This window comes from Eubalaena glacialis, chromosome 10 (assembly GCF_028564815.1).
Source record: "Eubalaena glacialis isolate mEubGla1 chromosome 10, mEubGla1.1.hap2.+ XY, whole genome shotgun sequence".
Classification (NCBI taxonomy): domain Eukaryota; kingdom Metazoa; phylum Chordata; class Mammalia; order Artiodactyla; family Balaenidae; genus Eubalaena; species Eubalaena glacialis.
In genome coordinates, this window is record NC_083725.1 from 59,490,007 (window position 1) to 59,515,093 (window position 25,087).

Here is a 25,087-nt window from a genome sequence, read left to right on the forward strand (position 1 = left end):
AATCAGTCAATCTGAAGACAGAAAAACAGGAATTACTCAAACTGAACAGAAAAGAAAATAGATGGAAATGTATCCATTGTTCGCCACTTCCTCTAATACCACCCTGGTCCAAGGCACTATTATATTTTGCCAGAATATAGCAATAGCCACCTAACTGGTCTCACTTCTTTAAACTTTGCCCCTCAAATCTATTTTATACCAAAGTAATCATTTAAAAATGTAAATCAGATCAAGTAATTCTTCTTCTCAGTGGATCCCCATTTCTCTCAGAGTAAAAGTCAAAGTTTTAAAATGGTCTACAAGTCCCTTCAGGATTTATCCCCTGTTGCCTCTCTGCCTGTTGTAGTCAAAATTATGAAATGGCCCCATGATCTCCACCTCCTGGTGTTACTCCTACAGTTAAGTTACCTTACATGGAAAAGGGATTTTGCAAATGTAATAAATGTTACTAATCAGTTGATCTTAAGGTGAAGAATTATCTGGGTGGGCCTAACCTAATCACATGACCCTTTGAAAAGCAGAGAGTTAAATCTAGCTAATTGCAGAAGAACAAGCCAGAGAGATTCCAGATATGAAAAGGATTCAATGTACCATTTCTGGCTTGAAGATAGAGAGGGCCACATGGGAAGGAAAATGCGTGGCCTCTAGAAGCTGAGAGAGACCTCCAACTGGCAGCCAGCAAGAAAACAGGGACCTCAGCCTTTGTTAAGACTAATGGTTAATTTTATATGTCAACTTGACTGGGCCACAGGGTGCCCAGATACTTAGTTAAACGTTACTCTAGGTGTGTCTGTGAGGAAGTTTCTGGATGAGACTAACATTTGAATTAGTGTACTGAGTAAAGCTGATTGTCCTCTCTCGTATGGGTAGCCCCATCCAACCCATCCAAGGCCTGAATAAAACCAAAGGCAGGGTAAAAAAGAATCTGCTCTTTCTTTCCTTCTTTGAGCTGTGTCATTGGTCGTCTCCTAACTTTGGACTCAAACTTTAGCTAGAAGTTATACCATTGGCCCTCCTGGGTCTCCAGCTTGCCAACTATAGATCCTGGAACTTCTCAGCATTCATGACTGCATGAGCCAATTCCTTATGATAAAATATATGTAATACAGTCCTACAACCACAAGAAACTGAATTCTGCCAACAACCTAACTGAATATGGAACCGGATTTTTCCCCAGAGCTTCCCAATAAAGTTTGGCCTGGCTGACACCTTGATAACAGCCTTAAGAAATCCTAGGCAGACAGCCTAGACAAGCCCACCCAGACTTCTGACCTACAGAACTGTGAGATAATAGTGGGTGTTGGTTTAAACTACTAAGTTTGTGGTAATTTGTTACTCATCAATAGAAAACTAGTACACTGAGTTCATCTTTTACCATTCTCATTCCCTTGTTCACTCATTCAGCCACACTGGCCTCCTAGCTCTTCCCTGACAACACCAGGCACCCTCCCACCTTAGGGCCTCTATTCTTTCTGGCTGGAATGTTTCCTTTATATATCATATGACTAGTTTTCTCACCCCTTCAGTCTTTCCTCAACTGTCACCTTCTCAATAAATCCTGTCCAGGCCCATCCCTGAAAGCACCTATCCTTTTTACACTGCTCTGCTTTTTCTTTTTCTCAAAATATTTATTGCTTTCTAACATGCTATATAACAAACTTATTTATGGCATCTATTTCTTTTTAGTGGTCTACCCCCATCAGAATGTATGCTCGTAATAGTAGGGATTTTTGTTTTGCTTACAAACTTTCCGAGTAGCTGGAACAGTTCCTGACATAGTAGGTGCTTACAAAGTATTTGCAGAAGAAAATGAATTAACTCTATGTCAAAATGAAAATGAATTAACTCTTAATACATAGCATTATTACATATTACTTATAGTCCAAGCTCCGATGTGCATTGTAAATCCTTCCTCATAATAAGGTTAAATACAGATATAATGCATCTCTCTGTGCAAGGAAATGTGATAGCAAATAACAAAATCTGTGTAATCATTAGTATAAAAATATATTGGATGGCTCTTTGCCATTCTTACAACATTAAGAGCAGGAAAACAGAAGAGGAACCTTTAATGATTGGAACTGAGATATCTGGGAGAGGAGGGTGGGTGATACAAAAAGCACCTTGGTCAAACCTAAGGCTTGCAGAATACACTTTTTGAAACTACTGATAGAGAAAATTCAACTAGATGACTTCTAAGATCCTTTACAATTCTACGTTCCATATTTCTCCAGCTTCTACACAAACTCAATGAACGGTTGCCTTAAGATTTCATCTCTTATCCTTTTATTGATGACCATCAAATCTGAATTTGCAGTCCTCTCTGAGAACCTAAATTCCTATCCATTGTCTCTAACTGCTTCTGCACATCTCCACAAGGATGTCCCACTAGTACCTGGAACTGAGCATTTCAAAATCATACTCATCCTCATGACCCACCCACCCCTCCTTTGCCAATTACTTAGATGTTCCTCCTTCCTCCTCCAATACCTGAATCAATCTCTGGACCCTCTGCTCCTCCCTTCAAATTACCTCTCTCATGTTACCCTTTCTTTCCATTATCACTACCATCACTTTTGGGCAGACTGTCACTTCCTCAAACCTGGATTACTTGGACAACATCCTCACTGGTTTTCCTGTCTCCCATCATATCTGCACTTCCAACTCCATCAATCCCATTATGGTCATTTGTTAATCTTCCTAAAACGGATTTAAATATTCTTCGTGCCTCAAAATCTTCCAGTGAGTCCCCACTGCCTACAGAGTAAATTTTAATTAACAATCAAACAGACAACAAACCCACAGGCTGGCATGTAAGATCTTTCATGGTCTGGCCTATTCAGTCTAGTCTCTTGTCCCCCAAATTCTCTCCCTCTTTTTGGATACATCCATCCTACTGAATACTACTGTGGTGCGCATTACAAGAACAGATGTTTTAAACAAAGGAAACTTGTAAGTAAGTCTAGTTTAAGAAAATGTTTTGGAATTAAGGAATAAATTTGCATGGTATTTTGGCATTTGTTACAGTGAGGAGTTCAGACATCTGCCCTGATATTAGCATCTTTTTAATATGCAAAGTTATCATAATTGGGGAAGCCATTTTCACAGGTAATGGATTGCTGGTGTCATATATCCCAGTGAAAGTAAAAGCAATGCAAATCTTGAGTGGGCCACCCTATGAACTGTGCTCTCCACTTGTTTCTACAGGGAGCCCCGCAAGGTGGTCCTGCACAAAGGCTCCACTGGCCTGGGCTTCAACATCGTGGGCGGGGAAGATGGAGAAGGTATTTTTGTATCCTTCATTCTGGCTGGTGGACCAGCAGACCTGAGTGGGGAGCTCCAGAGAGGAGACCAGATCCTGTCTGTGAGTATTTCTTCTTAATCTTTATTCCCTCCATGTCTGACACCATTTGAGAGAAAGTCACTCCCAGTTATAACTCCAAAAGCACCTTAATTACAAAGGAAAAGTGGAGGAGAGCATTATGGCTTCAGGTGCATGTTGTAATTTAAATGGTGTTCAGGTGTTTGAAGCGTGTTACTTCCCTCAGATACAGGTAAAGGTGCTAGTGTTTTCATTTAGATTTTCTGAGACATATTTGCATCCAATAGAACATTAAGAAGCATGCATTTTTTAGGTATATTACTTATTTTTCAAAATGCCAAATTTCTTTCAAAATCCATCACTATACTCTAAAAACTGTATCTTTATGATGTATATAGTTTGTTGCATATAACTATGTAAGAATAATGTATAAAATAGTGCTATATACAATTTGGTGACATTGATAAGTGGTAGCAGCATCACCATTTACCTAAATACAAAAATTACTAGAAATGAGTTAATAAGCACTTATTTACCAGGCATTTTATAAAAGTAATTTTTAATTCCCACAATCACCCTCAAAGGTATTGCCCCATGTCCAGATGAAAAGAATAAGGTTCAGAGAGGTTAAATAACTTGTCAGAGTTAACCTAACTAAAGAGTCAGAGCTGGGATTTAAATATTCAGTTTTAATGCCCACCACCTACCTTCCCTCATCCCTCCCTCCTTCCTTCCTGCCATCCATCTTTCCTTCCATCTTGCTTTCCCTCCTCCTTTCTTCTCCAAGTCCTTTCTTCTATTTGAATATCTACTGACTGCTTCTTTCTACTACATCAAGCTACGTCCCTGGGATAAACTCTATGATAAGTAGTTAAATCCATTGTGAGTGTTGATGCCCATACTGCAATTTTGGCAATCATGCAAATAATAACAGAGAATTACATAAGGAGCCCAGTTTTATCGCTGAGGTTATGGTTCACAACTCAATGAAGCATTTAGTTTGTGGTTTTCGTTGTATACTTAGAAAAATTTGGCTTTGCTTTATAGCTATGGTTTATAGCTAGAATTTTCCAAGTGACCTTATATTTGTTAACCATCACTCCAACTCCTACCCATGCACACATGATTTACCTGTATAATGTAGTCAGTTGACCTAAGCAAAGTGTCCAGTGGTCTGCATGCATGGCCCTGCCTTATGTGTTTCTGTGGTTCTCCCACACATGCAGGTTCCTGCTCACTCATCAACTAGCAGATGTCTGGAAAGACTGAGTATGGGATAAATAGGGTAAGGTCCCATGCCAGGCCTTTGTTCTGTCACCCAATGTCATGCCTTCAACTACTTTGCCCCACCTACTTCTTCTATACTTAAATGATATATATGATATAACTTTAAAGGTTTAATAAGCTATTAAACCTCATCGCCCTTATTTATTTACACACCTGTCTTTCTCTACAAAGTTACAAAAAACTCCCTGAAAGCAAATTCTGTATCGTTTTAATGATTTTGTATCCTCAACATTTAGCACAGTGCCTGACACATAGCAGTCTCTCAAAAAACGTTTATTGATGAAAAAGTATTGAATTAAAAATAGTGATGCCTTAAAAAGTCACTATAGGGACTTCCCTGGCAGTCCAGTGGTTAAGACTTTGGCTTCCAATGCAGGGGGTGCAGGTTCAATCCCTGGTCAGGGAGCTAAGATCCCACATGCCTCCAGGCCAAGAAACCAAAACATAAAGCAGAAGCAATATTGTAACAAATTCAATAAAAGACTTTAAAAATGGTCCACATCAAAAGAAAAAAAAAGAAAGTCACTATAACCTGGGAGACTGACTCTAAAATACTTTCTAGAACATACTTCCTCCTCCTGGCTCAAAATCTGTAGACTGGGGACATCCCTGGCCGTCCAGCAGTTAAGACTCCACACTTCCACAGCAGGGGGTGCAGGTTCGATACCTGGTCCAGGACCTAAGATCCCGCATGCCGCACCGTGCAGCCAAAAAAAAACTGTAGACTGGGGGACCACTCTGTCATTTCATCACAATCAGCATTCACATTGTCATAGCACTTTCCTAGACACAAAGCACTTTCACATGCATTGATTCTGGGAATCTTCAAAGAAATCTTAAGTGTCAGGATATGTTATTATTACTCTCACTTTCCGTATCAGGGGAAGGGGATTCAGAATGGCTAAATGATTTGTCCAAAGCTCCACAGCTACTGACTATGACTTTCCACTCAAAAGCAGGTCTCTTGACCCAAAATCAGTGTTCTTTCTCCTCACAGCACAATCTCTCTTCAAAACCTTGACAACGGTCTCATTCAGCACCTTCTTCGTACACATTGCTCTGTGTGCACATCACATTCAGGAGCACACAGAACTATAACAAGCTAATATTTCCACGGTGCTTTGAGTCAGACACAGTTATAGCTAATTTAATCTTATAACAACCCTGTGCCTTATTATGCTCATTTGAAGGATGAATAAACTGAGGCACAGAGATGATATGAGACTTTTTAACTCTGTTTAAATGAGAAATCCACTAAGCCATGGGTTTTATTTGTTTTAACCTCTACGTGTGTGGTAGAAAAAGAGATGAGCCAATAACCTTCTTATGGCTCAACAGAGAAAACTCCCAAGTATTTCTGCTTTTAGAAGTAGATGTACCCATTTAAATATTATTGCCAGGACCACAGAGTAAGCAAGGCAAACAATCAGAATTATAGTCTTCTTAGAGATTACAATTCATAGAACATAATAATCTCTGAAGTTCAAATATCATATCCATCTTTTATGTAAAACAATTGCAAAAATTGTTCAACAATGAAAATATCTGCTTTTTGCAATTGAAAAGAAAAAAGGGAACATTTCTCCTTTTTAGCTTGTAAAAATTTATAAAAAGTGTGGCTAGAAAGTGTCTAGTTTAAAGGCTCAGTTTTGGAATTTCATTGGTTTAACACTGCAGGGAAAGAATAAACAGGCTTGAGAAGCTCAAACATTATTACAATATGGAAAGAAAAATGACAGAATAGAATTATTAACAATGGAATATGGAGGATAATATTTTGCACCTACAGCTTGCACTGGACATGTAAGGACAAGTTATAACTTCCTGGAAAACACAAGAACAAAAACTCTAAACAAATATTGAATACAGGGACTTCCCTGGTAGCGCAGTGGTTAAGGATCTGCCTGCCAATGCAGGGGACACGGGTTCAAGCCCTGGTCTGGGAATATCCCACATGCCGTGGAGCAACGAAGCCCATGCACCACAACTACTGAGCCTGCGTGCCGCAACTACTGAAGCCCGCACACCTAGAAGCCCATGATCCACAACAAGAGAAGCCACCCCAATGAGAAGCCCGTGCACCGCAACGAAGAGTAGCCCCCACTCGCCACAACTAGAGAAAGCCCGCGCGCAGCAACGAAGACCCAACGCAACCAAAATAAATTTTAAAATACCTTTAAAAAAAAATTCAATACATAGGGCTTCCCTGGTAGCACAGTGGTTAAGAATCTGCCTGCCAATGCAGGGGACACGGGTTCGAGCCCTAGTCTGGGAAGATTCCACATGCTGCGGAGCAACTGGGCCCATGAGCCACAACTACTGAGCCTGTGCGTCTGGAGCCTGTGCTCCGCAACGGGAGAGGCCGCGATAGTGAGAGGCCCGCGCACCGCGATGAAGAGTGGCCCCTGCTCGCCACAGCTGGAGAAGGCCCTCGCACAGAAACGAAGACCCAACACAGCTAAAAATAAATTTATTAAAAAAAAAAAAAAAAGAATCTGCCTGCCAATGCAGGGGACACAGGTTCGAGCCCTGGTCCAGGAAGATCCCACATGCCACAGAGCAACTAAGCCCGTGCGCCACAACTACTGATGCCCATACACTGTAGGGGCCGCGTGCCGCAACTGCTGAGCCCACGTGCTGCAAGTACTGAAGCCCATACACCTAGAGCCCGTGCTCCGCAACAAGAGAAGCCACCGTAATGAGAAACCCATGCACCACAATGCAGAGTAGCCCCCTCTCGCTGCAACTAAAAACAAAAAGAAAGCCCATGCGCAGCAACGAGGACCCAACACAGCCATAAATAATTAATTTAAATAAATAAATAAATAAATTCAATACATAGATTTCTAAGTCATGTAAGATTAATTTGCAAATAAGTTATGCTATGCTAACAATAACATAGTAAGTTTAGAGAAGAGAAATAGAATCCCCAGGAAAGAGAGCTGGAAGGTAGATCGCTGCTCTCAATTGGTCTCCATAAAGAAGGAAATTGTATAATAGACAGTTACCTTTCTAATTAGGGATATAATGTCGATCCCTATTTCCCAGAATTTTTCTCCCATATAGACTACAGAATCTTTTTAGATAATTTATTTTATTAATGGCTTACTGTGTGCCAGGTTCTGTACTAGGAATTGAAATCTCAAAGATGAATGAGATAAATAGACTAATCTCAAAATGCTTACTGCCTAAAAGCAGATCCACTTGTCCTTCGGTATCCACGAGAGATTGGTTCCAGGACACCCCACTGATAACAAAATCCACTATGCTCAAGTCCCTTATATAAAATGGCATAGCACAATGTATACAGTTCGCCCTCCGTATCAACAGGTTTTGCATCCATGCATTCAACCAACCCCAAATCCAAGGCCAACTGTATATCAATGCATCTAACATAGGTAGAGATAGAGATTGCAAACTGAGGAAAGAGAAGAGAGAAAGCACTTAGAACAGAGCATGTCACACTCTAAGTACTCAATCAATACTATTACTACTAACTACTCTGCCTTAAGAAAGTGTCTGATGTTTTTCAAAGTGTGTCAGATAACCATGTCTAAGGAAAGCCTCTTTTAGATAGTTTGAGCCATTCCTTCTTTGGGGCAGGGCTTGGACTAGAGGAGCATTTCCCAAAGTGAGTTCACAGGATATTGGAACAGCAGGATTGCATTAGGTTGCTACTGAGAGAAAGGGTTCCCTAGTGAGCAGGTTTCTTCACTGAAGAGCTTTTCAAAAACATGTTTCCCAGTGTACATTGGGAAGCTCCTTAGAGGCAGATAAAGTATATGGTTTTTCCCAAACGTATTTGACCACGAAACCATTACATAAGGAGCACCTCATAGGACCCCAGTAATGGGAAATGCTTGAGTAGATATGTTTACAGTTCCCCTAATTGACTGTTTTCCGACAAGATAGTCACACTCGCCTATACAGAAAAGGCAACTAGCCTTTTACTATGTTTTAAGATTGTGGGTGCCATCTAGTGTTCATATATTGTCTAAACACTTTGCATGGCAACCTGAAAATGGAGGAGGATTCCCAGGTGCCATTGCAAGGATTTATCCTGCACTTCCTCCTCCCCACCAGAGCTACAAACTAAAGTAGTTACAATGCCTGCCGGAAAAAAATCGTCACCTGAGGCCACATTCCATACACGTATTGTGAGTGATCTTTTCTCTCCAGTTTCTCCTTTATGTATTCTATCTCTCAGGGATTTATTACAGAAAGTCTTATCCAATAATTGAACCATCTCCTTGAGGTATTTGTGGAGGAGAATTTAGGGCATTCAGCATGCAATCACGTTAACTAGTACAGTAGTCTCCTCAGGCATTCTTTCTGCAGAGGGAAAGATAGAAATGCTTCTGTTATTATTTGTTCCAGTGCTTTGTTATGAAAAAATGTATATATATGGAGCGGAGCATGCAGAAGCAATACCACTATAAAGAGATTCTTTTCTGCCTCACCAAGCAGTTTTAGTCTGTTCAATCCTCAGAAGTCCAAAAAAGATCACCCTAGCTGACCCTGCAAACTCCAAAACTCACTCTTGATGGACTTTAAGTATTTAACTCACTCTGTTCCAAGATACGTAGTTGGGAATATGTGTGGCCAGAAGTGAAATGTTGCGGCCGTTGCAGTGAAGGTACAATAGGTAATTGTGAATTTTCAAACTGAAATTGAAATTGCATTGTGATTTGGGAGGAGTGAAAATGAGTCACAGCTCATCTGGGTGTTTCACGAATTCTCAGGTTTCCTTCCTATCTTCATGTTTAGAGCCATGCAGAAGGGAAGGGCTTTCTTTGTTAGATCCTTACTGTCAAGTTACTCAACTGGAATTCGAGCACTATATACACTCTTCACCATCCTGGGGTACTGGTAACGTCACCCTTATATTGTTACCTCAAAAGACAACTCTTAATCCCTTCCAGTGAAAACCAGCCCTCCTCCTGCCCACCCCGCCCCACAAAAAAATACATAAAGTCCCAAATTATTTCTTTAATTCCCTGAAGTGGTCCTCTTAAAAGCTTACCAACCCCATCCCTTCCAGTGACCATGCCATATGGGCCATGTCCTTCCTCTCCAGCTCTGTCCCCAGCCCCATGGAGGATTCCTGTTTTCATTGTTTTCAGTGCTCAAGGGTTTCTGTTTAAGGGATTGTTTCTCAGGGTTCCTGAAACCTGCCTTCCAGAGAGGCTCTGAGGACTGTGCAGAGGTGAGGACAAGAGTCCTCGCCCCACTCTGTGTTGCTTTGTCACCTTGTTTCCAAAAGCACAACAGCTTAAGCTAGAAATCTTACAAAGTCTCTCACCTAATCAGCACATTTAGTTTCTCTCCTCTCATCCTCAACACTTGGAGTCACTCAAACCCCAGCAAAACCTCCGCCCTTCCCTCAGGGACAAGCGTCAGTCCCAGCTCTGGTTATCCTGGCCGGAGAGTGGTGTTTTTTTGGTTTTCTTGTTGTTTTTTTTTCTGGTTGAGCTCCACCTACTCCACCTCTCCCAACAAAAGAAGAGCAACAAGACTCACAGACCAACACAAGTGTAAACACAACAGTATAGATTTCCAAACTGAGATGATTTAACATCTGCATTTGGGTTAACGTGGATTTTACAGCTTCCCCCAAGAAAATGGGTAGACCTGTCCTTTGTAACCAAGGGCCTGTCTTATAATTTTGCTCAAAGAAATAGTATTTGCTGAAGGGAATACTGAACACCTTTAGCTTAAAAGACATTAGACAGGTCAGGGGTTGGGAGGTAATAAATTGGGAATTTGGAATTAACAGATACACACTATTAAATATAAAATAGATATAAACAACAAAGACCTATTGTAGAGCACAGGGAACTATATTCAATATCTTATAATAACCTATAACAGAAAAGAATCTGAAATATATATATATGTATACATAAAATTGAATCACTTTGCTGCACACCTGAAACATTGTAAATCAACTACACTTCAATTTTTTAAAAAAAGACATTAGACAATGTACAATTTTGGTGTGTCCCCACAATGCCCCCTGCTTCTCATCAAGGTTTCGGAAAATTCAGGGTCCTGTATCAGCCAGGGCACCCTATTAAACAACTTGTAAGTGAAATCTAACCAAGTGGAATTGTTGATGTTTTTGAAAAGATGAAGACTTCTTGCCTTAACCCCGACCAGTTAAATTCAGGTTTCTGGCCCAGAAACCACGCGGAGGCTGCCTCCTCAAACCTCTGTGCCTGGTCCAGGCATCGCTCTCTCCGCTGACCCCCATTCTGTCTAGATTCACTGACTCTTCTGGCTCTGGCACTCGCCTCTCAATTTTGAAGTTCATTCAGACGTCTCCCCACCTTACTGGATTTGTCTTCCTGTCCAACTCAGAGCCCACACCTTTCTTGCTCAGGGACCACCTCAAATAAAAACAGTGAAGTATGGCCAGTGAAGAGACTTTTCCTCAGCCTCAGCTTCAGAGCCCCACCATCGAGGCTGACCTCTGGCCCACTCACCAGAGGGTCGAGATTCAGCAGGGCCTACTGCAGCTCTATAAATCCTTTTTTCATATAGACTGTCCAGGATACACACACACACATCCCCCATCACATACAAACTTCCAGACTTTGGGAAGAGTGAGCCTTTCAAAAAGCATATGTGATCATGTTGTTTCTCCCCTTAAACTTTCAGTGGCTTTCTGTTGTTGTGAAGATAAAATCCAAAATTCTTGATACGGCCTACAAAATTTCACAGGGTCTGGCCCTTGCTTACCTCGCTGGCCTCTTCCCTACTCTCACTTTCACCCCGACCACCCTGGCTTTTTCTTTCCCTCCTGTCATGTTCAAAATATTTAGCCACTTGGCACATACAACTTCACAGCAGCCCATACGATGAAGGACCACAGTGCCGCAGCTGCCAGATTGTGGGGAGATGGGGTCCTCTAGGCATCACAGTTGTGGGTCACTCGAGAGGACTCAGGATAGCACTTCTCTACAGACAATCCACACAGAAGTGTTTCCTTGTTTTAACAAAAGGAATGGCCAGGTTGATACATGTGGGACTTCTTCCACGGGCCTGTGCATGTACTGAATTTTCTCTGCAGAGGAACTTAGAGTGAACCCAAGGCCTTCTTAGTACCTAAAAGGGACCAGAGAACTCATGGATTGCCCCAGGCTACACTTAAGAAGCATCCCTATTTTCTGACATAGAATCTGGCTGGTAATACCTGTCAAATGAATAAATTCAATAAACTTTATGGACATAGTAGGGAAGCAAATGTAACATGCTATTTTCTGGTACATTCCTTAAGTACTGCTTATTCAATGTCATTAGCACTATACATATATATATATATATATCTTTCACAACTTGTAGACATGCTGCAAAAATAGTACATCGGGAAACATGTAAAGTCAGACCTCTAATAGATAACCCACAGGACAACTACTCAAGGACTCAGCTTTAAGCAGCCTTCAAAAGTCTGAAGTTCAGTTCAGTGATACCAATTCCAGCTTTTCTCAAAGTGATATTTCTATATAATACCAGATCTGTGAAATGCTCTATGAAAAAAGAAAGGTTCATGACCAAATAAAGGATCTGAGAATCTCTACAGCAATAAAGAAATGCTGTTAAAGCATTTTCTAACCTTACTTAACTAAAGAATCTTTTTCCCCCTGGAATATGAGTTACTATCTAATTGGACATACTTTTAGAAATTCTGCCTTAAACTAAACTCCGGAAAAACGCATGCAGGTGTTTTATTTGGGAGAAGTAACATTTTCACATTAAAATATCATTTGCAGAGCTCAGGGGATGGGGTAGGGAGAGTGCAAACCAAAAACCTAAGACAGAGGAACTATCCTCCTCAATCTAGAAAGATCTTCCTCAAACAGTAGTGCAAATCAGAGGGGGCATGTGGAGCATTAGATAAGGGGTATTCTGTACATACAATTTATTAACCTATTTGCATAAAACCAATCCACAGACATTTCCTAAGCATCCACTAAGCAGCAAAACCTACTGGGCAAAAAAAAACAATTGTGTCCTTAGCGAACATATAGCCTCACAAGGGGAGACAGACACATAAATAGGTTATTTCCACAATAACATGGAAAGTGTTAATGGTAAATTCAGGGGATCACATGGGCACAAAGGAGAGGCTGTCATTAGCCCAGCCTGGGAAATGTGGGAAGGCTTCTGGAGGAAAAGCTTCCCAAAAAAGACTCCAAGGAAGCAGGAACAGTGGGGAATTAGGAATAAAATGCTTCATATTTTTGAGTATCTGCTTAGCATGAAGTATTATGATTTCACTGAATCCTAACAATAACCTTGTTGGGTTGAAGGCTCAGAGAAATTCAGTAATTTGCCCAAAATCACACAGATAATCAGCAATGACAGTGGCATTTGAACGACCATTGCTTCTGATTTCAAAGCTATGCTCTTTCTGCAATGCCAGCCTTCAGAAAGAAAATTTAACTTGGCAGTTTGCTTATGTCTAAGGCTGTCTGCACGCTAAGTCCAGTTAGTGAGAAAAACATAAATGCCTGAAATAATAAACTATTTACAAGGAGAAATATGAGCCACCATAGGAAGCCATCATACACAGAGATTCTAAAATTGAGGAGACTTAAAAGCAACATCTAGATCCCCCAAAGCTTCCCCTGAGGGCAGGGACTGTGTTTTAGCATCTCTGCATCCCATTGATTAATACTGAACCCAGCTACCGGGCAAATGTTAATGAATGAATGAAAGAAGACATTCATTCATTAACTTCTCTGAAGGCAGCTAGGAATCCTAGGGCTCCTCTCAGTTGTATCCATCTGGACTCTTGGCCTAAAGAACCGCTCTGTCCTGAAGACTCAGAATATCTTAGTGCTTTTAGCTTTCCAGCCAACAGAATGTATTTTCCAAATCAGACAGATTCTTTCCTAATTGACTAGTAGGAACTCCCGCAGATCAGACAAATATTAAATATTCTATTACATACTAAATGCTAAATACATGATGTTTGCTTAAAACTCTGTTTATAATATATACTCTTCTTCCAAAAAGATGTTTAGGTGATAAAGAGTCCCTATACAAGTCTCGAAGGGTGAACTAAAACTCGATCCTGAGTCTTTTCCACATAAACATTGAAAATGCTCTATCACAGGTGACCCCTGATAAAGGGGAATCCTTGCAGAGACATCTCAGGTTGTGAGGAAGGAGTGATCCTCATCTGCAAGTAGACTGATTTTTAGCTCCTACTTGGTTTTGCCTCTAACCTATTTTGCTAGCTAAGCCCTCATAACCCTTACATTTGCATCACCATTTCTATGTATCAAGTCCCTTCCTATGAATGTTATCTCATTTGATTCTCATAGCATCCAGGATAGGTAGGAAGATGATCACCTTGCCATTTTATACAGGAGGAAACTGAAGAGTTCAGTGATTTTCTAGCTTAAAGCCTGTTAGCCACCAGGCGTAGGTCTCCATCTATCACAGTCAGCTTCCTTGCTTATAATGCTGACTATTCTAGTGATGTGCCTGATGGGAGCTTGGATGCTGGATTTACCTGCCAGAGTTCTGAACTCCAGACAACAGATATCTGGGTGACTTAAATGAAAAGGAATTTATTAGAGAAATAACAGATAGCTCACTGAATCCCAGGAAGGCTGGGGAACCAAGCTCAGAAGCCAGGAAGGAAATTCTGCTGAAGTCAGTCTTTTAAGGATGCTGCTCTCGAGGTCATTACCACAGGCCACTTACAATGAGGCCACACTGCTGGAGGTGCTGTGAAAAAAATCTCTCTCTCTCCATGTATCTTACACGTTAATGTGGTGATTCTAAGTTCCCAGCAGGAATATCTGCTTGGCCTGCCCTCACTCTAGCTGTGCCCTTCCACCTTTCTAATGGGGGATAAGGCTGTGCCTCCCGCCTGTCTTGGATTGCCCCCAAAAAAGAAGGCTATTTGGACACTGAGCAGCTAAATGATAAACGTCCATTAGAGATCATTTGGCTCACTGAATTCTATGTGAGGAATTGTTTAGATCTAAGATCCTGAGACTGATAATAGTTTCTTAAACAGTAGAAATGATTTCCAGAGAGAGGCCTTCCTTTGGGAAGGGCCTCGGCCTGCAATTGTGCAGCTGGCAGTGCCTTCCCTAACTGTGCTCATCTAAGCATACCAACAAGAGATTCAGGCAAGGACAGGATATCAACTCTGCCAGTGTCGGTGGACCGTGAAAACTTCTTTCTAATGGTGATTTTCTGTTTCCAGCACGTTGTGTCCCAAAGTAATTAAAAATGTCTTCCTGAGATTAAGGGATTTACAGACCAATGTTCCTTGTCTTAAAAAGTCCCTATTGCTCTATTAAAGAGCTACAGACACCTTCTAATAAATGAAGAAATAAATCATCAGTTCTTTTGTAGTGAATCCTCATTTTGGTCTTTGAGAAAGATGAGGATCAAATCAAATGGAGCATGGTGTCCAGCTCTATTATTCTTACTTTGGTTGGGAAAGAAAAAACAGAGAAAATATATAAGGAAAGTATATATAGTCCTATCCTGGACAAGACACAGTGCCATGGGTTAGAGGTATAGTGGTGAATATGATAGGCCCCATTCTTACCCTCATGGAGTTTGCAAATTTGAGGTCTAAATGTGCTACCAAAGGGGAGCCATAGGTGCTGGGGAGCGCACATGGGGGACCTCACCTAGACCAGGGGACCAGAAAGATGTCTCTGAAGAAGTGATATCTTACCTCAGCCTTGAAAGATGTAGAAAGGATAGCCAGACCAGGCGGGCTGGGCAAGGAAGGAAAAGTCAAGCCGGAGGTCAGCCTATCCACTGGCCCAGAAGCCAGGGAAAACGCACTATGTGTGAGGTGGTTCGGATATAGAGAGTGAGAGGGAATTTAAAGAGAGGTGAGATTAGAGAGGAAGGAGGCACCTCATACACCTTCTAAGGCCTTAAAAGGGAATGAAGATTAAAGGGCAGCAGAAAACTGTGGAAAGGTTTTAAGCAGCGTAAAGGTTCTGGTCACCAATTTCCACCTGCAGATATGTGTATGGGTGGGAGCAGGTGCTCCCCACCCTACAAGCAATTTTTTTACACCAACCCCACTCCACTATTTCAGAAGCAAGTTGCAAGTCCAGGTTATCACCTGTGTTTCTGACCATCTGATGGCTCACCTGTAGATTGAAGATTCCAACGACCCCTCCCTTGGGTTCAATTAATTTGCTAGAGCGGCTCACGGAACTCAGAGAAACATGTTACTGACTAGATCGCCAGTTTATTATAAAAGGCTATAGCGCAGGGAAAGCCAGATGGAAGAGATGCACAGGGCAAGGCGTGGGGAAACATGCAGAGCTTCCACGCCCTCTCCAGGCACAGCACTCCCCGCATGTTCAACCACCCTGAACTCTCCAAGCCCTCTCTTTTTAAGTTTTCATGGAGGCCCCATTACGTAGGCATAATTGACTATATCTCCAGCTGTGGGTGATTAACTCATCCTCTCGTTCCTCTCCTCTCCCAGGAGGACTTGGGGGGTAGGACTGAAAGTTCCAACGTGGTTGGTTCTCCTGGCAACCAGCCCCCACCCTTAGGTGGACTCCTAAAGTCACCTCATTAACATAACAAAAGACGCCTTTGTCTCTCTGCCCTCACTTTGGAAAATTCCAAGGGTTTTAGGAGCTCTGTGCCAGAAACAGGAACAAAGACCAAATGTATATTTCCTATAATAAATCACAGTATCACACAGGGAAATAGCATGATTCGAGTTGATAGAATTTGTGAGGCTGCTGTGGAATGTGGAAAAAAAATAACTAACTTAGAAGTCAGGCAGACCTAGGGTCCAGCCCTAGTGTCACCTTTTAATAACTGTGGCCTTGATCAAGTTATTTAAATTGTCTGAGTCTCAGAATTTTACCCTGTAGGATAATAGAAATCAGCACGGGTGAAGTACTTCCCACCTAGGAAGTGCACAGTAAATCTCTCTTACCCCTTCTCCCTTCTCACACTAAATTCAAAGTCATTTCTCCAGGATTGACCACAAGAGGCCTGCTGAATAAGCCTCTTGGGAGAATCCAGGAAAGATTTCCAGGAAAATTAATAGTGGGTTGTATTTTGAAGACAAAGAGGAATTAGTCATTTGGAGAGAAAACCATCTATTCCCAATTACAAGCAATCCTAGCTGTAGTTAAGCTGAGGGTTTCCACTGCAATGCCCAGGCCACATTCTTCCTACCCCGACTTGCTCTACTTAATATCATCTCCTCATCAGAATTTTCTATGTTGAAAAGCTCTAAAGGCAGAAGGGAGAGAATTCTATTTACTTTTCCGCCAATTAAGATGCACTTATGAATGGCCTTCTATGGGCCTAGTGTTGAACATACACGAGCATGAGTACACACATGCATGCACACACACATACACATACATCCCTACTTCACAGCTTTATAAAGTGGTTATGTAATGATTCGTGTGATCCACTCTAAAAGAAGTGCAGAATCAACTCTACAAAGAGGACGCTCATGGAGGACTATGGCAGAGGGGCCTGCAGTTAGGCAGATGGGAAGGGATTCAAGGACAGGATTTCCTGGGCGAGCTCCTCCTTTCAGAGCTTTCCCTCTCTCTCCTTCCTCTACCATAAACAGGCATAGGTCCTAAAGGTGTTGGTGCCCCACTGTACTGTGGTTCTTCCGCTAATGAAGTCCCTAGCACAGAGTAGGTAAATTATTTATTCTCATGTCGATTTCTTCCAAACAAATCCCAAGAACCTCTTCAGGGCAGGGACTATGGCCCCAGTGCCCAAAACCCGAGGCTCCTCAAGACCGTTTGTTACCATGAATTAAGGAAGGCAGGCATTTCAGTTGGAAGGAACAGTGTAGGCAAAGGCACAGAGACTGGGTGTGAGCTCTTCCAGTGGGTGTTTGGAAGGGGGTTGGGCATGGAAAAACAGGAAAAGCCTTTCCTTCTCATTGTTTTGGGGTGTGAGCAGCTATGCATAGTTCTTAAACAGGTAACCACGGCTTGGAAGTGGCAAGCTGTAGATGGGAAAACGGGGTACAATTAAGACCAAAGTAAACACATAAAAATGAGAATCAGGCACATATTTACTGATGTACAGCCATTTGCACAAGATGGAGTTGAGAAAGGATGACCTTGAAAATCAGACAGGCTTGAATTCAAATCTCAAATCCACTACTTCCCAGCTTTGTGAGCTTGATAAGTTTAATCTCTTAGGACACTAATTTCCTTATCTGTTAATTGGGGATGATAACACCTATCAGCCTTATTGTGAGCATTAAATAAAATAGTATATATAAGCCATTGGCACAGTGCCTAATGAGTACTAACCATTCATTTATACATTCATGCAACAACAGTTTTTACAGCAGCCATTATATGCAAGGCACTAGGAATATAAGAGCCAAAAAAAAAAAAGAAAGAAAGAATTGCTGCTTCATGGTGCTTATATTCTAGTGGGAAAAACAAATATATTTTTTTTTAAGTAATGGATAATGAAATTATATAATTTATTAGGAGGTGATAGTGTGATGAAAAACCAATAGAGTAATGCAACGTAAATTTGAGGTGCTAGGAGAGGAACTGAACATTTAAATAAGGTGGTCAGTGTAGACCTCACTGAGAAGGTGACATTTTAGCAAAGAGTAAAGGAAAGGAAAGTGGGCCATGCAGATCTCTGAGGTAGTTCCAGAGGGAAGAGCTCTGAGTCAGGTGCATGCCTTGTGTATCTGAGGAAGCCGTTCTGGTGAGACTGGAGGGAGAGGAGGGAAGTGCGAGGTGAGGACAGAGAAGTGATGGGTGGGTCACAGGCAGCACAGCCTCGTAGGCCTCTGTAAGAGCTTTGCTTTCCTCTGAGAGAAGGAAGAGCCAAGGGAGGATTATAAGCAGAGTGACAGGACATGATTTCACTTACATTGTAAGAGGATCAACTCTGGCCGCAGTGTTGACAAGAGACTATCAAGGGACAAAGATGGAAGCAGGAGGCAAGCTAGGAATCTACCTGGATAATCTGCATTAGAGAATATGAAGGATGGGACAGCTGTGGTAGAAATGGAGGGAGTGAGGGATGGTTCTGGATATGTTTAGAAGGGACAGTTAACAGATTTCCTAAAAGACTGGATGTGGGGTAAAAGAGAAAGGAAGAGGTGAAGGATGACTCCAAGGTTTTCTACCTGAAAATCAGATAAGTAGAGACACTATTAGTTGAGACAGGGATGCACCTACAGGTGAAGCAGGCAACAAAGGCAGACAGACTGAGCCCTGGAGTGCGCCAAGGTCCTCTCCTCAGGGAGAAGAGGAAGAACCAACAAAGGGAACTAAGAGGAGCAACCAGTAAGGTAAGAGGAAACCAAGTAGGACCCCGGGAGCTAAAAAGAGAAAGTATCTCCAGAGAGTGGCATCAACTGCTTTAAATGTTGGTAAGTCCTGTAAGATGGGAACTGAAAATTAACTGAATTTAATAACATGGAACTTATTGACCAAATGAAAAAGCAGTTTCTGTAGTGTAATGGGGTGAGATCTGTATGAAGTGGATTTCTAAGATAATGAAAGGAGAGAAATTAATGACAATGAGTACAGATATCTCCTTTGAGTTTTGCTAAAAAGGGGAATGAAATAGGATGGCCACTAGAGGGTAGAGTTTGGTTTTATCAATATAACAATGTTTATATGTTGGTGGAAATGATCTACTAGAGGGGGAAAACTAGTGTTTTATTTATCAATTTTTATTTATTTATTTATTTAGAGAAAGGGAGGGAGGGGAAGAGGTGGAAAATACTTCATGTACAAGACTGCAATTCTTATTTTTTAATTCTTTGATTTATGAAATATCTCCTATTGATCCATTTTATTTATTGCTATGTTCCCAGAGCATGAACAGGGCCTGGCACTTCATAGGTGCTTAATAATGACAGCATGACTATCAAGTAGTATGCTAGGTGCTGTAGGGAAGGGAGACGAATAAGACATTGATCCCACCTTCACGGGGTTATAACCTAGTGGAGAAATAGGACAGGAACATGGTTGTAATGCATGACCAATGTGATAGAAAGGAACAATCACATTATTTTAGTCTTCTCACCCTGCTATTTTGTTATTTTAAATCAATAATAATAAGTTCCTTGATATCAAGTATCACCTTGTCTTCTTTCCAATGATCATGAGCACCACTCCCATGACCACCACAATTCACTTCACCACAAACAATGACCATCCTCAATGACTGACAAATGAAAAGAGTCAGTGAGCACCCATCGGCAGCATTCTGCCCGGGTATAAGCTACTCTTTCTACCACCCCAAATTGCCAAGGGAGGCTTTGGCCCTTGCTCTTCTTCCTAACTTCTGCCCAGGTTCAGAGCAACTGCACTACTTGAAGCAGAAGAAATCATAGGTCAAATCACTAACCCCCTAACTAGTGTGCAGATCAGGGGACCCACCTGACTCATGCAGGGTGCTGGAAGGGAAAGGAGAGGCACATGCAGAACAGGGATAGGACCCCTCTGAGACCCATATAAAGATCATGACATGCCAAGCTTTAGGAATAAGGAGTTAAATAGCAGGATCTTCGCCCTCCAGGGAGGTCAGAGCAAGGAAGATGAAGACAAATCCTTAAATAAGACCATATTAAGGGGCATGAGGAACTTGGATAGTATACGGGGGAAACGAAGGGACTCTTGGGCTGGAAGAAGGAATAAAACCAGACAGATGCTACAACAGCTCCACATGATAAAAATTGTTTACCTGCAGAAAATCCTATCTCACATTATCCCCATGAAAATTCCCATTTGGGAGGAGGTGGAAGGGGAGTATTCATGGTCTGAAATTATGTCTAAAAACTGAATGCTGAGAATTGCTAAAACCAAAATTTCTAACATACAGTAGATGCTTAGAGCATGCTTTTAATTATATATATAAATATTATATATATTATATATTCTGATATATATATATACATCAGAAAGGAAAGAATGAGGATTATATTTGAAGTCATAGCCTGATTATCATTTATAAATGACATTTTAATTATTAAGATCAAATTGCAAGTAGAGAAGTGAGATAGAGACTGGTTTGGTGAAAACTAACCGGGCAAGGTGCCCGAGATGATCACCAGGTGAACTAATTATTCCAATTAAGAGCTTCAAGAGTTCAGAGGAGGGAGAAATTTATTGAATATGGAGGAAGCTGAATGAAAGGGCCTACAGAAGGCCCTTAGGTAGGACTCAGATACAGGGAGAGCAGGCCTCCCACCTCATCCCAACCCGTGTATCTCCACCGTTCTTCAATGACATCCTGTGTTCTCCTTTTGGACTTGGATTGTTTTCATGAATATTTTCCTCAACAGATTGTGAGTTCCTTGAGGACAGAGGTGTGGCTGGATTATAACTGCCTCCCAGGGCCTAACCCAGTGCTAGGCACTCAGAGGTCTTTGTAAGTGGTGAATAAATTAGCAAACGAAAGAACTTGAAGAAGTCTTCCCTAAGCGAAAGGGAAAGCCTTTAAAGGTGTATTCCAAAATTTTCCCTGAAATGCTCAGATAATTTTTTTTAAGTTGCCTGTGCTATCCATGATCCAACATATTACCTCAGTTTTCCAGTTGAAGTGTTTTTTGAGAACGAGAAAACCAAGACGCAAAGCTTACAAGAGAATGACTGAAGTGTGGATCGGCAGATGGTATCCCAAGAGTAGCATTTTTTTTTTTCCTGGAAGAAGCTCTTTCTATACTGTATATTTGCTGTGCTTTTGGAATGTCAGGACCCACTTGCACATCAGCAAACCATTAAAAAAAGAAAATACCCCCTTCTTCAGTCCCCAGGCTTACATAAGTATCTGCTCCTGGAGAAATGACCTCCAGGGATTCTTTTCAATGGGAACATCCACTCTCTTGTCCTGAGAGCCTCAAAAGACAAAACAAATCACTCTGAAAGCCAGAAAAGTTAAATAGTGCCTTCAAAGTGATAAAATTAAATGGAAAATTGTGTATTTAGCTGCTCTTTTTTTATACATTCTCCCAGTTATTTTCATATACTGTGGCATACGAACTTAGTACTCCAAGACAGAATAAACAGAACATTGCAACTGGCGTTATTCCCTGAGAATCCACAAGATGGCAGTAATAGATTTTGCATAGAACTAACTGTATATAGTGGTGTCTGGCCTGTTTGCTGAGTTTTCGTACTGTTGATTGTATTTGGATTAAAACTGGTTGTCATCCTAATGCTAGGCTTTTAAAATATAATTCAGAGAATAAACAGTAAATTAAGATCTGAAAGAAAAATTTTTGGCTTCGTTGCCTTTTTTTTCTCTTTTTTTATATTATGAGAGTCCCATTTTTTTTTTAAAGTAACAGAGCTAAGAATCAGCCAGGAGCCCTAAGAGCTAAAACTGCTTGAGAAAAGCTCAAAATGAAAAATGTTGCTCCTTCCTGAACACAGACTGATCAATGATTCTCTTGCTTGAAGGAAAGAAAAAGAGGGGTCAGTGAAGGGCCGATAGTTAATCTTCCATATAATTTAATTGCTTGTTATTTCTCTCTGTTCAAAATCTACCTTGGAGGGAATAGTGCCTGATGGACCATGCTGAAAATGATGCTGTGATCCAAACTACAAAAACATTTATTGCCTGTATCTCTTGTGTTTTGTGTGCAACAGAAACTGCACTAAACTATGACCATTTTTTTCATGTATTTTTATTATTCTACTCACAGATTTGTGATAGAATTCAGGAGAGTGGAAACTACATTTTTCTTTCATTTCTTTAATCTGCCTCCACGTTCAGCATATATGGATATGAGGTAGTTGTCCCAGAATTGCAAACCTCACAGGAAAGCACACTTTCTGTATCAGGCATAAATGGCATGGTGTAGCATAAACAGCGTCTCCTTTGTGTAGTAGACAGTACCACTAAGTTCAAAAAGATGGCAGTGAGTTCACATCAAACATGAAGCATTTTAAAACGGGCATCAGATATCTTTGGTTTATAGTCCTTTGGGCATTCTCCCATGCTGCCCAGATTTCTCTTTTTTCCCCCTTCCTGACCTCTCTTCTCTAATTTCTTATTACCTTCTGATTCATGGTCATTTCTCATTAAAAATACAGCTATTATTTTTGCTTGCTTGTAAGAGACTCTCCTTTCACCTCAGGTAGCTCATCATTGTATTTTCTAAACTTGTTTTTTTCCCTGAGAAAAAAATCTGCTAACAAGCTATTAAGGTAATATATTTTTCATTCCCTTACCAACATTTACTTAAATCTTCTGTTAGGAAATAGGATATCCCACTCTGTTCATTTATCTACCCATCCCTGTCTACAACAAACTTGATAGAGGTTTTCAGGGCCTGCATTCCCTTGCTATGCAGGATGTAGTGATGACTAAGCCATGTGTCATGTCCTCAAGATGCATGTAGTCTAGAAGAAGTGAGTAGGTCCACACAGAGTTATGCCATAAGAAAAGTACAGAGAGACAATGGAGTTCAAGAGGTTAAACCTGACCCAGTGATCTGGGGATGATTCATGCTCTCCTCAGAAATGAGAAGACCTCCCAGATCCTCCCCACAAGTCAAAGATAAACCATCTTTTCATTAGGCCACAAACGAAGAGCATGAAGTCTGATGCAGAAGTGAAAAGCTAGGGGTGCTCAAGAATTCTGAACAATCCGAGTCAACAAGACAGGAGATAATAGGAGACTCATCAGGCCTCTGACCCGGGCTAAGGAATTTGAACACTGGACTATGGTGGGAAAAGCAAACAGTTCCCAGGGGTAGCCACACGATGCAACCTGACCAATTCCTGACCTGACCACCCACTCCCTCAAAGCTCTGTGAAGTGAAAGGATGGAAATTCATGATGTCTGAAGTCCCGTCCAGCTCCAACATTCTAGGAACATATGTGTTTGAGAGAACTTTGGATGATAAAAAGAGGCACTGAAGGTTCCAAACAATTTATGACTAATAACTAAAGATTTCCCTTTAAATAATAAAATATGTTTTTTAAAACTAAAATAAAAATTGAAGGCATGGATCAGGAAACTTGCACAAGCTTCTTAGATAGCCTCATCCACCAGAGGGCAGACAGCAGAAGCAAGAAGAACTACAATCCTGAAGCCTGTGGAACAAAAACCACATTCACAGCAAGATAGACAAGATGAAAAGGCAGAGGGCTATGTACCAGATGAAGGAACAAGATAAAACCCAAGAAAAACAACTAAATGAAGTGGAGATAGGCAACCATCCAGAAAAAGAATTCAGAATAATGATAGTGAAGTTCATCCAGGACCTCGGAAAAAGAATGGAGGTAAAGATCGAGAAGATGCAAGAAATGTTTAACAAAGACCTAGAAGAATTAAAGAACAAACAAACAGAGATGAACAATACAATAACTGAATTGAAAAATACACTAGAAGGAATCAATAGCAGAATAACTGAGGCAGAAGAACGGATAGGTGACCTGGAAGACAGAATGGTGGAATGCACTGCTGCAGAACAGAATAAAGAAAAAGAATGAAAAGAAATGAAGACAGCCTAAGAGACCTCTGGGACAACATTAAACTCAACAACATTCACATTATAGGGGTCCCAGAAGGAGAAGAGAGAGAGAAAGGACCCAAAAAAATATTTGAAGAGATTATAGTCGAAAACTTCCCTAACATGGGAAAGGAAATAGCCACCCAAGTCCAGGAAGCACAGAGAGTCCCATACAGGATAAACCCAAGGAGAAACACACTGAGACACACAGTAATCAAATTGGCAAAATTTAAAGACAAAGAAAAATTATTGAAAGCAGCAAGGGAAAAATGACAAATAACATACAAGGGAACTCCCATCAGGTTAACAGCTGATTTCTCAGCAGAAACTCTACAAGCCAGAAGGGAGTGGCATGATATACTTAAAGTGATGAAAGGGAAGAACCTACAACCAAGATTACTCTACCCAGCAAGGATCTCATTCAGATTCAATGGAGAAATCAAAAGCTTTACAGACAAGCAAAAGCTAAGAGAATTCAGCACCATCAAACCAGCTCTCCAACAAATGTTAAAGGAACTTCTCTAAGTGGGAAACACAAGAGAAGAAAAGGACTTACAAAAACAAATGCAAAACAATTAAGAAAACGATAATAAGAACATACATATCAGTAATTACCTTAAACGTGAATGGATTAAATGCTCCAACCAAAAGACACAGGCTTCCTGAATGGATACAAATACAAGACTCATATATACGCTGTCTACAAGAGACCCACTTCAGACCAAGGGACACATACAGACTGAAAGTGAGGGAATGGAAAAAGATATTCCATGCAAATGGAAATCAAAAGAAAGCTGGAGTAGCAATACTCATATCAGATAAAATAGACTTTAAAATAAAGAATGTTACAAGAGACAAGGAAGGACACTACATAATGATCAAGGGACCAATCCAAGAAGGAGATATAACAATTATAAATATATATGCACCCAACACAGGAGCACCTCAATACATAAGGCAACGGCTAAGAGCTATAAAAGAGG

General features: G+C 41.0%; 1 protein-coding gene across 8 annotated transcripts in view; it reads left to right on the forward strand.

Annotated features, from left to right (window-relative positions):
• The window catches only part of DLG2 (discs large MAGUK scaffold protein 2), an 802,852-nt gene that overhangs the window by 433,243 nt on the left and 344,522 nt on the right, over positions 1 to 25,087 (forward strand). For all 8 annotated transcript variants that reach the window (XM_061202775.1, XM_061202776.1, XM_061202777.1 and 5 more), the window contains one exon: positions 3,208 to 3,364. In XM_061202775.1, coding sequence (XP_061058758.1) covers positions 3,208 to 3,364 — 157 coding nt within the window. The remainder of the gene's footprint in view (positions 1 to 3,207; positions 3,365 to 25,087) is intronic.